This window comes from Macrobrachium nipponense, chromosome 25, assembly GCF_015104395.2.
Source record: "Macrobrachium nipponense isolate FS-2020 chromosome 25, ASM1510439v2, whole genome shotgun sequence".
Taxonomy (NCBI): Eukaryota; Metazoa; Arthropoda; class Malacostraca; order Decapoda; family Palaemonidae; genus Macrobrachium; species Macrobrachium nipponense.
This window is the reverse complement of record NC_087214.1, coordinates 74,555,261-74,568,344: the sequence shown is the minus strand read 5'-3', so window position 1 is coordinate 74,568,344 and position 13,084 is coordinate 74,555,261. Positions and strand designations below refer to the sequence as shown.

The 13,084-nt window shown below is 36.2% G+C and overlaps 1 protein-coding gene across 1 annotated transcript in view; it reads right to left on the bottom strand.

Moving 5' to 3' along the window:
• LOC135199545 (glutamate-gated chloride channel-like) overlaps window positions 1-13,084 on the bottom strand; it is a 393,487-nt gene that overhangs the window by 55,226 nt on the left and 325,177 nt on the right. Inside the window, exons 8-9 of the mRNA XM_064227700.1 lie at window positions 12,415-12,570; window positions 327-347 (exon numbers count right to left, since the gene is read on the bottom strand). Coding sequence (XP_064083770.1) covers window positions 327-347; window positions 12,415-12,570 — 177 coding nt within the window. The remainder of the gene's footprint in view (window positions 1-326; window positions 348-12,414; window positions 12,571-13,084) is intronic.

Genomic DNA, 13,084 nt, shown 5'->3' with positions numbered 1-13,084 from the left:
GAATTCTCAAACAAAGGATTCATTTAGGAGTTTCAAAGGAGAAAGGGACAACGCCAAACCTGATATACACAGGCAAGACAAGGAAAACTTTGGACTTTAGGATGTGGGGGCACAGGATCTGACAGAAGGCATAGGGGAGGAGGATTTGGGCCAACTTGGATCCCTCTGAGGGTTATATCAGTGGTAGTAGTAGTAGTAGTAGTAGGAGGAGCATCGTAGAAGGGGATTTTTTTTCGGTGCTGTCTGTAGAGGAAGGAAGAGGGAGCGTGTGCTAAGTGTCCTACTCTTACTGTAACAAACGGGCCACACTCAGCCCCCAGCCAAACCTCCATGTAACGGGCTCGGGCCTGCAACAGAATGACCAGCTGAGCACTTTGGGGTCTCTGGCAAGTCCCCCCACACCACAGGGCGAGGCTGAAGGCACTCGGCACTCAACTAAAGCAAAGGCGACGGTAAACGTCGTGACGGTGAGAATGATGGCGGCAAGGAATGATGATGGCGAGAAATGATTGAAAAAAATGAAAGGAATGATTGAAATAAATAAACAAGAGGCAAGATTAAGGGGATCCTTTGAGGACCACATCATTCAATTTCTAGTTTTGTAATTGGAAAAGGCTAATAATACCCTATTTCGAATTTAGAGGACGGTTATCAGTGAACAAGCTAAGATACTGCTTTAATGTGCTATTTAATGGAGCAGATGAAAGTTGGGGTGGGGGCTGGGGGTGGTGGGGGGGGGGGGAGGGTGGTGGGGGGGAGAGGTGGTGTGTCTACCATGACAAATGGTGTGAGTTCTGCTGTATATATACAATATCTATTTAGTCTGCGCTCAGCTCTCGCAAGCCGCCCAGATACTAAAAAATTAAAAATAGAAATAAGAAAAAACCAGTTAAGGATTCTATTTACACTATTGTTGTTTGTATATATAAAAAGACACGAAAACTGCAATTAGTTAGAACCCAGTTACACACTCCTCAAAAGCTATATCAACCATTTTATCCCAAAATGTAAAATTCCAAGAAAAAAATTTTTTCTTTTTTAAATTGTGAGGTTTGCCAGTCCCTAATCAATGGAGGATTCTCAGGTATCACCGAGTTGAGTGTTGCATGACACAGAGAGAGAGAGCAGAGAGAGAGAGAGAGAGAGAGAGAGAGAGAGAGAGAGACCTTACCTTACCTTACAGACCTTACATCTTGTTCGGGTTGCCCCAGGTCCCTCAGTGTGAGGCACCTCTAATGTCTACCAGAGAGTTGCTAGTACATCTTCCGGTATATTTTGCATCTTCCAATCTTGGATGGTCTGGGATGCAGTTTAGATATTTGTCGAGCTTATTCTTAAACACATCTACGCTCACTCCTGATATATTCCTCAGATGAGCTGGCAACGCATTGAATAGACGCTGCATTATCGATGCTGGTGCGTAGTGGATTAATGTCCTGTGTGCTTTCCTTATTTTTCCTCCTGGATAGTTTTGGGCACTATTAATCTACCTCTGCTTGCTCTTTCTGATATTTTTAGATCCATGATATTTTCTGCTATTCCTTCTATCTGTTTCCATGCCTGAATTATCATGTAGCGTTCTCTTCTCCTTTCTAGACTATATAATTTTAAGAATTGTAGTCTTTCCCAGTAGTCTAGGTCCTTAACTTCTTCTATTCTAGCTGTAAAGGACCTTTGTACACTCTCTATTTGTGCAATATCCTTTTGATAGTGTGGGTACCATATCATATTGCAATATTCAAGTGGACTACGAACATATGTTTTATAAAGCATAATCATGTGTTCAGCTTTTCTTGTTTTGAAGTGCCGTAACAACATTCCATTTTTGCTTTACATTTTGCCAACAGAGTTGCTATTTGATCATTGCATAACATGTTCCTATTCATCATCACACCAAGGTCTTTAACTGCTTCCTTATTTGTGATGGTCTCATTATTAGGTCCCTTATATGCATATAGCTTTCTTTCTCTGTCTCCATAATTTATTGATTCAAATTTATCAGAGTTAAATACCATCCTATTTACCTCTGCCCAATCATATACTTTGTTAAGGTCTCTTTGTAGAGCGTTCCTATCTTCATCACAAGTAATTTCTCTACTTATTCTTGTGTCATCTGCGAAACTACTCACTACCGAATCCTTCACATTATTGTCTATGTCTTCAATCATAATAACAAACAGTATTGCAGCTAACACCGTACCTTGCGGCACACCGGATATTACCTTGACTTCATCCGATTCTCGTCGTTTGCAATAACTATCTGTTTTCTGTTGTGTAAAAATTCTTTTAACCATCTTCCTACTTTATCCACGATATTTGTGTTTTCTAATTTTCTTCGCTAATATATTATGGTCTACTTTATCAAAAGCTTTTGCAAAGTCTAAATAAACCACATCTGTTTCATTTCCGCTTTTCATATTTTTGAATATGTTCTCACGGTGGACTAACAGTTGGGTTTGTGTACTTTTTCCGGGTACGAAACCATGTTGTCCTTTATTAAACAAATTATTTTTTATTAAATGTTTCATAATATTTTTCTTCATTACCCTTTCATACACTTTCATAATATGTGATGTTAGACTCACAGGCCTATAATTACTTGCCTCTAGTCTTGATCCACTTTTGAAAGTAGGGGTAATATATGCTAATTTGTGCTCATCATAAATCTTGCCTGTATCTACACTTTGTCTTAATAATATTGCAAGTGGCTTTGCGATAGAATGAACTACTTTCTTTAACAAAATAGCAGGAATTCCATCAGGCCCTGCAGCAGCTACATTTTTAATTTCATTAATAGCCTGCACAATATCAGCTTCATTAATATCTATGTCAGCTAAATATTCACTCTTTTCATTTTCCCTTACTTCCTATTAAAAAACTTTAAAAATAAATATCCTTATCATCCCTTACTTCTATATCATTATCTTTCATTATCTATTCTAGGGGTGAATTCTCTCTTATATCGTTCTGCCAGTATGTTGCAAATTTCCTTTTTTCATTCGTTAATCTCCCTTCAATTCTCAGAGGGCCTATTTCTATTCTTCTTTTATTCATCTTCTTCGCATATGAGTATAATAGTTTTGGGGTTTTGCTTGATATTTAATAGGGTTTTTTCTTCCAAGTCCCGTTTTTCATTTTCTTTTGATTGTATAATCTTTTGTTCTGCATTTTCTATCTTACTTTTTAGTTCTATAACTTTCCATGCATTTTTTCTTTTGCAAGACCTTTTTTCCACTTTCTGATTTTCTGGAACAAGATCCTTCTGTCTCTTGGTATGCATGAATGATGTTTACTTTTCTTCTTCGGCATATATTTTTTCCACTATATTTTCAATATATATAATATCTCCGTATTTACCCTTATGTCATCACTTACGAAAATGTTATCCCAATCTTTGTTTAATTCTTCATTAATTTCTGACCATTTTATATTTTTACTGTAGAAGTTGTATTTTCCATATCCTTCCCACTTTTTCATTTCTTGCTTATCTCTATTTTCACTTGCTTTGGAATGAACTGTTAATTCTATGACATTATGGTCTGAAATATTCGCATTATAAACTATTATTTCTTTAACATAATTCATCTCGTTCACAAATACTAGGTCTAAAGTATTTTCCTTTCTTGTTGGCAGGTGATTTATTTGTTGAATGTTGTATTCTAGTAGCATATCTAATAGCTTTTCAAATTGCCTCTTATCTTCTGCACTACTATTACTCTCTTTTTTATATGTATAAGTACAACCACAATCTCCTATTCGTTCTTTCCATTCTACGAAAGGAAAGTTGAAGTCACCAGATAGGAGAATAGTCCAGTCCTTGTGATTTCTACATATATCATCCAATTTTTCAATTATTAAGTCAAACTCTTTAGTATTAGGAGGTCTATATATTACTATGTTCATCAATTTTTCAGATTCAAATTCTACCGCTATTAGTTCACATTCTGAGTTACTATATTTCTCATATATTTTTCCTTGTTTTTTGTCTTTCCCATATATTGCGGTTCCCCCTTGATTCCTATTTTTTCTATCTGATCTATAAGTTTGGAACCCTTTTATTTGATCATCATTCCCAGTCTCTTGGAATACCAGGTTTCACTTATATTCATTATATCTATTTTCTTTTCATTTTGGGTTAGTTCTTCTAAGTACTCTATTTTTCTTTTTGAGTTACTCGTAACTAAACCCTGCGCATTCATCACTATGATGGTTTGCGTGTTTTCTCCTTCATTTAATACTGGTAGTAATAAGGATTTTCCCATGTCTCTTTCCTGTTCTGGTATGTTGTTCTTTTTTTCATTTCCAGAAATTCTGACATTAAAAAAATCCAACTTTTCCATAATATTTGATCTTCCTTCATCATAATTATTCATTTTGTGTCTGAATCTGCAATTTTCTCCGTTTCTGCAATATCCTCTTGCATAATAAATACAGTTATTATCTCTAGGGTATAATTTCGGAGCTGATGCTTTGAAATTTTTTGCTGACACCTCTGCATATCTCATTGGTGGTTTGCTTTTCTCTTTTACCTGATATTCTTGATTTCTCTCTTTATTTGTTTCTTTCTTATTTTGGATTTTATTACTTGGTTGGTTATTTATTTGATTATGATTCATGGCTACAGGGTGCATATATTTGCATTTTTGTCGAACTTACATCCTTTTCCTTCTTTTAGGTTTTTACATATTTTTGGATGCAGATCTCTGCAATCATCCCCATATCCATCTAAGTATGCACATTTACCATATATTTCATAGTTTTGACATATCTTAGGATGTTTGTAGTAACATCTTTCTCCAAATCTGCAATTCCCTCTTTTCAAAAGGTTGCAGATTTTGTCTTTCTTGTCTATTTTTCCTCTTTCCCGTCATTGTATAGATCTGGGTAGAGCCTCTTCGGGATTTGCTTTTCTGTTGTCATATCGTAATTTATTTCTTCGTAGGTATGCTGCTTTATTGCCTCATATGTAGTATCAATGAGTATCTCTGCATCCATACTTTTATCTTGTTCTTTGTTTTCCTTATTTTTTTCTGTCATTTCATTTTGTTTACTTCTCTTCCGTTTTCCTCCTTCTTCTTCTTCTCTTCCGCTTCTGCTTCTTCATCCTCAACTATTTGTACATTCAATCTTGATTTAATAACATTGTCTATCCATGATAGACATGTTGAACAAAAAATTCTTGTATCTTTTCTCAAATCTTGTATTACCTCAGCACACTGTGGATGGGTCGGAATGTTGCATGCAGCACATTTTCTGATTAGGTTTTGTGGATTGACTATGCTATACCAAACCTTACACAGTTTGCATGCTTTTGGCATTCTTTTTCCTAATGCATCAATTAGGATATTCACAAGATTCACCTTATTCATTTTCTTTGTCGGAATATGTTGGTTTATGTATATTTTCTTTATGAGTCTCTTGACCACTTGGATTTTATTTGGAACTTCTTCAATTATTTTCAAGATGTTTTCATTAGATTTGTTCCAGTTTGAAGGATTATATCCTTCTAATATATCTATGAATGCTTTTGTATCTTTTTGGTTAGGACTGTTGCTGATTTCATAGATGAGAAATGCCAGTTCCCTTCCTGCTACCTCATCGTATTGCGAATCTGCTAAACACGCCAAATTACGCCACCTCTTCCCGCAGTTGGAACTTACTGCCATCTTGTTCTGATTTATAGTATTACACTTGATAAACTAACTTAGAAGACGCTTTATCCTACTATTTTCACACTAATCTTATCACCGATAGTTCACGAACACTTCTAGATATTTCTCAAATTCTAGTCGTATGTTAAACTTGTGATATCTGTTGATTAATCTGACTTCACGCAGGTACGTCTCACCAAGCAAGATGGCTACTTACGAGAGAGAGAGAGAGAGCTAAGCAGACAAACAAATACAAAAAAAGAGAGTGAGTGAGATGGAAAGATACAAAACATAGAACGACAAAAGGGAACAAATAAAGAAAACAGAAAAAAACCAATAAAGGGGAAAGATGACTTCAGAATGACATGATGCGAAGAGAATGACAAATAGGAGAGAGAGAGAGAGAGAGAAGAGAGCGAGAGAGAGAGAGAGAGCGCGAGAGAGAGAGAGAGAAATATTGGACAAAGGGAAGAGAGAAAGGCAGGGAGATTATCGGAACAAGGGAAAAAGGGTAGATGGGCAGAGAAATGATAAAGCGAGGACATGAGACATTAAACAGGGAATAAAAGGAGATTCAAATGTGCTAAAATGAGAATGAGAGGAACGGTGGATAAAGGAGCGAATGGAAGGAATATCAGACAAAGGGTGGGGTTGTGAAATGGATGTGGAGGAGATGAGTGGCTCATGGCAAAGAGATAAGGTGGACAAAGTGATAGAGAAAGGTATTAAGAAGCAAGACAGCGAGTGATAGTGGACAAAGGGACGTATAGAAGGAAGGAATAGTGGACAAAGGGATGTATAGAAGGAAGGAATAGTGGACAAAGGGATGTATAGAAGGAAGGAATAGTGGACAAAGAGATGCAGAGAAAGAAGGAATATTGGACAAAGGGATGTATAGAAGGAAGGAATATTGGACAAAGGGATGTATAGAAGGAAGGAATAGTGGACAAAGAGATGCAGAGACAGAAGGAATATTGGACAAAGGGATGTATAGAAGGAAGGAATGTTGGACAAAGGGATGTATAGAAGGAAGGAATATTGGACAAAGAGATGCAGAGACAGAAGGAATATTGGATAAAGAGATGCAGAGACGGATGGGAAAATTGGACAACGGGATGTATAGAAAGAAGGAATATTGGCAAAGACATGCAGAGACGGATGGGAATATTGGACAAAGGGATGTATAGAAGGCAGGAACACTGGACAAATAGAGTGCGTCAGGTGCAAAGACGAAATATAAAGAAACTGAAGTGAAAGGAACGGATAAACAATAAATAGAATTGACGAAGGGAAAGGGAAGGATGAGAAATCATGAAAACAAATTAGAGAATAGGGATGGAAAGACGTGAAACGAGGGTAGCGGGACACAGGTAAGGACGGGATGGGCGCTCGGAGCAGGAAAGATGGGACTAGTACTAGTAGAAGTGGTTCTCGTAGTGGTACTACTAGCAGAAGTGGTGGAAAGAGTAGAAAGTAGTGGGTAATAGTCAATGACGATGACCGGATGACAACTGCCTCGCCAAGGGAAAAGGGGGGCACAGCTCAACCTTCTAAAATCACAAATAAAAAACAGAGAATTCTCTTTTGTATCTTCAACCACAACAACAACAACAACAGAAAATGACAAGTGTGGCACAATATACTTGACACTGTTGCTCAGATATACTGTAATGAAGTTATGGAACTCTCTGAAAACAACTTGAAAAAAAAAGACAAAACAGATCATATAGATTTTAGGAAGTGTTGTAATCTGTCGTATTGTATATAACACATCAAAGCGTGCAAGAAACAATACTCTTTTTAATTTTTTAAAAATCTTTCTATTTATCTCGTCTATGGGCAAAGAAAACAGACACAGCTTAGGCAACAGAATGAAAACATGCAGTATACATAAATTTATATAATTTTTTTTTCCTCTAGAGTGGCTTATTGACCTACAAATATAGAGGTATACTCAAATACTTTACTGGTTTGAGAATGAATACACTAGGCCTATGATGGCTGACATCTACTTGAAATACACTATTACGTACAGACAGTGTGTAGGGATAACCTACGGTGCACAAACTAGACATTGCAAAATGAAAAAAAATAGTCATATTATTCAGTACATACATACACACATACATGCATGCCTAGGTATGTACGTAGACGCACTTGGTCTACAAAAAAAACAACTGATATATTCCCAAAGAATTACAAGAAGGGATTTGCCTAAGTGAGAACTGTTGTTTTATAAAATCAATGTCAAAAGCTAATAATAATAATAATAATAATAATAATAATAATAATAATAATAATAATAATAATAATAATAATAATAATAATAATAATAATAATAATAATAATAATAATAATAATAAACTTATCCTAACAGTAAAACATAAGGAATCTATACGAAGCGAATTTTGTCCCAGCTCTGAGTGCTTAGATGACCTCAGTATACAGAAGTATTTAAAGAAAACCAGACAAACTTCAAAGCATCGAAAATATGAAAAAATATGTAAAAACTGTCTTTGATGTTTCTTAATTGTTTAAAACAGCGTCCCAAAGTGAAACTTGTTTTGGTTGATGGGACTATATAAAAGAAAAAAAAAAAGTTTGTGGTCTGGTGGTGTTTCTCGAATTAGTCGCACCAAAAGGAACACCAAAAATGCAAATAACACGAAACAGAAGAAACAGAAAATGAATTAATAAAGGAATGGCTGTTTTCGAACGAGTTTCTAAGTAGGTCTCCTTCGCAGGAGCAACATAGGCTATCCAAAAGTTAATAGTCATAAAAAGTCCGAAATATTTCAAAGAAAACGTATAATAATTTGGACAATGTTGTATTATCTCTGAGACCGGTACTACGCGTCCTCCGAACGGCGCGCACCGCAGATGGTACTAAATGTGGTTTAGTACCTTTTTTTAAGCCCAAGGGGACATCGCTTTCTCTCAGTTCACTTTCCTGTGCTCTTATTAACCTGTCAAGTCTTTAACTTCACCTAGTTTCATTATAACGCAAGTTTCATCAAGAACAAATCCTTCAGCCTAGGCCTGCTCAACACCGCAGATTAGAGCATTGATATTGCAAGAAGTTCAAACATGCGAGTTAATGACAAATATTGCTTAAAATTTGTCACTTTTTTTTTTTTTTGGCAGAGCTCATTTTTAGCTTATTTTTGTTAGCAAATGCGCCACAAAGTCCATCTTAATGACCAACAACAGCATCTAAATCACAAACCACTAAGGCGAAGTAAGTGTGCATATATATATATATATTATAATATATATATATATATATATATATATATATATAATATATATATATATATATATAGTATAGGCTATAGACTGAAATGGCTATATTTGACATCATCAAATGACATAGAGTTCCTAAATCGATTTTATAATAACTTATAAAAACTGAAACAAAAATATAAAATCAACAAATTTCTACTGCAAGAAAAACTATTAATCTAAAAGCACGATTCAGTCAGTCCTTCATCGTCGCGAAAAATACATAACGAAATAATTCATTAACCTAAAAGCATGACTCAGTTGACCTTCATTATCGCGAAAAATACAAAATTAAATAATCAGTTAACCTAAAAGCATGATTCAGTCAGTCCTTCATTAAAAAGAAAATAAAACAACCTATTAACCTAAAAGAACGATTCAGTCAGTCCACTGTCGTGAAAAATACACAACGAAATGTTCAATTAACCTCAAAGCACGATTCAGTCAGTCCTTCATATTTTAAAACTTGAAGCTATAGGTACTACACGGCAAACAGTCGATCAATTAGTTTACTATATTGATTTCGTTAACCTTTTCCCCAAAACATAAAACTGCGCGGTAAGAGAGTCAGTCTATTAACTGGACGACAACCTAATACAAAATGAATCAGATTTTCATCTAACCCGTCTTAAGAGGCTTCCAAGATGGTCGCATCGACGCAGCTTCTAACCATTTCAGATTACTCGTTTCTGACCGAGAGTGTGTGTAGTACTAGCCCCGTTGGGGGATGGGGGAAGGGGGGCCGGTGGTCAAATGTATTTTGCCGTGTATAGTACTAATCCTGCGGAGTCTAATGTCCTTAAGTGCATTTAATCCCCAGGGGCTAGTACTAAACACGACGAAACAGTGATTCACCTACACATTTTTGCCGTAATTAGTACTATCCCCTGGGGGGTCAAATGTATTTCGCCGTGTTTAGTACTAGCCCCTGGGGGGTCAAATGTCCCTAAGTGCATTTGATCCCTGAGGGGCTGGGCTAGTACGAAACACGTCGAAAAAAATAATTTACTGTTCCGCCGTGTATAGTACGACCCCTCGGGGATCAAAGGTTCCTAAGCGAGTTGCGCTTTTCACAAGTTCCTTGTGGATTTCATGGCATCCCCAATTTCCCATACCTACTGCAATAGAGAGCCTTCATCTAAGCACTCCCAGTGGGAGGTGGTGGGGGGGGGAAACTGACCTGATAGTGGATGATCGACAACTATACTTCTAAACTTTAAGTTCAGACCAAGAAACACCTTTCGACGCTGAAAAAAGAAAAAAAGAAAGGCAACCTTTTGGTTTGGTTTTTTGTTAATCACTGCAGACGGTCACAAAAGCTAAGGACTAATGATTAGCTTTTGAGATAAATCTGGTTTCTTTTGCTATAAAAAAAATATATATAAGAAAGCTGAGGATGAAGACACTGGCAATGAAAAAAGTAAAAAATAAAAACATTACACAGCCAGTCGACCAAATCAATCCGGTTAATACTCGCACACAGCTCTATATATATATATATATATATATATATATATATATATATATATATTATAGCCAGCCATGAAAGTAAATCAATGCGGTTAATCCTTCAAAAGAGAAATAGGTCTTCATATATATATATTTGCTATATGTACAGTGATGCTCAAATCTCATGCAACATGATTCCATAAGATTTCGTTCAAAATTCACTAACTGGCAACATAGCAAGCTCCATATTTATCTTTTATTTCAATGCGGAAACGCGATTATTGCATATAATATGGACATAATATGTTTCACAAGAGTGAAATCTGTCATATATGTCAAAACTGTAAGAAAATGTCACGTGTAGCAAATTTCAGAAAAAAGCTCTTCGAAACATTTTCAAAACTTTCGTTCACACACCACTGGAGCATTTGACCAAAATGAAGTCGTCAGCAAGCATCAGTTGAAATGTTAAATAAAAAAAAGACGAAAAACAAATTTTCATAACATTCATAATGCTTCCAAAGCTAACATAAAATTTAAAATAGTCCTATTAGATTGCTTTTACATCTCAATGCTGAAAAATATGTAAATATGTATATACAAAAGTAGAATGCGCCCACCGATATCAACGTGTGACGGTGTGAGCGGAGCGTGTGTGACGTATCATTTGTGTCGGTGCAACAACCACCACCCGGTGTAACATAAGTAGGTCTACACTGAGTAGCGACAATGAAATTATCTTGAAAACACTTATTTTATATGTGTTACAGGAATATTTGGATTTTCATACATAATTAATTGCTATAATTCTTAAATATTTAAAAAATAATGGCATACAAGTAAATATTCGCCCATGCAATTATTCTTTTGTCAAAGCCAAGATATTATTCTTAGGCCTAGGTTTAGATTTCTTTACTTGACAATTAACAGTCACATCTCTCTATAAAAAATTTCTGGCCAAAAAGCAAATGAGGTTATCTACACATTCTGTTCTTCAAGTTACCTTATGAAAGGATAAAAGATAAATTTATACACCAAAAGCGAGGAGGAGGGAGAAGGCACTTTTAAGAAAATAATATTTAAACCAGTTGGAAAAACAAGTGTTTCCATACGCCTTGATATTAATACTTATGTATATTTCGATAATAGTCATCTTCTCCATATAATCAAAATCATCATCTTATATTCCTCAAAGAACAGGTAATTCTCTACAAATAAAAACATTAGTAACATTATATCTCATAAGGCTTAGATTATTCTTTTAGGCCTATAATTCATTTCGCAACATATAGGCAGCGTAAACGCAGCCTAAAACTTCAACATTCAAAGAAAATTGGTTGTAATTCATATTCCCGTTGTATTCGTCAAAAAACAGATAATCTCTACAAATAAATTCATTAATAAACAGATTGGATATCTCAGAAGGCTTGATTATTTTTTAGGCCTATAAAACATTTTGCAACATACAGGCAGCTTAAACACAGGCGAAAGCTTCAACATTCAAAGAAAACTATTTTTAGTTCATATTCCTACGTGAATATGTTGTTATGACTGTTGAGCTTATTGTTAGGTCTACTGTCAATGCAGCAGACGTAGTTAGGTGCCCATTCCGAGGAGCATGTAAAGTGTGCTTTCATTGATGGCACAGCTAACCTTATCACACCGCCAATTTTGAACTTAGCAGCGTAAAAAAAGGAAAAATCAGTTCAAATCACACTGATTACGAATTATACCAATGCATAAAAGGGATCATATTTATATAACCATAAGGAAAATAGGGCTAGCTGTGAATTCACAAACTTTTCGACATGTATGACATTAGAAAAAAAAGTAATAACACTACTTGGCAACATCACGTGTCTGAGAATCTGGACGATACAAAAAGAATCATGTCGCATGAGATTTGAGCACCACTGTACAGGGAGCGAAAGATTAGTACTAGTAAGTAGTGCCTTCATATAGTCCCCCCAGCCCTCCACACCCTCCCCGCCCCACCTCCAGCCCTTCTTCGTCGCCAGGGGAACTTCCTTACCTCTCCAGAAGAAGGTCTCCTCGCAGAAGACCGTTCGGTTCATTATCATGTAGGCGTTGAGTGCTCGCAAGTTGGACGACTTGGCCAGGGAGGTGCCGTTGCCCGACGCAGTGTTGTTGAGCCAGGCGTAGGTCAGCTCGTGCCTTTCGTACGATACTGGTGGGAAAAGACGGACAGACGTATGATTAACAGACGTAAAATAGAATAATAATATACATATATACGTTACATTTAACATTGCGAAACAAGGGCTTTCATGAAATCCCACATGTGAAACGACCAATTCACTTAGAGACACTTGAACCCTGAGGGTAGGCCCCTAGTACTAAACCAGGTTGAAACAGTGACTCATTTACAATGTTTCAGTGTTTAGTAGTAGCCCCTAAGGTGGGGTTGGGGGGCATATAGCCCTAAATTCATTAGACGTCTCCCCCCACCCCACCAGGGACTAGTACTCAACAACGGCGAAGCAACGTAGATGAATCACCGTTTTGACCTGTGATTACTAGTCCCTCTGGGATCAAGAAATGTACTACCTAAACGAATTGGTCACTTTCACAAATTCCCTGGGGATTTCGTGAAATTCCTGGATTATAATCTTACTGTAACATATATACATACTTCTTTTTCATATAATTATTTATTAAATGTCATTTTGTCAATCTGTTCA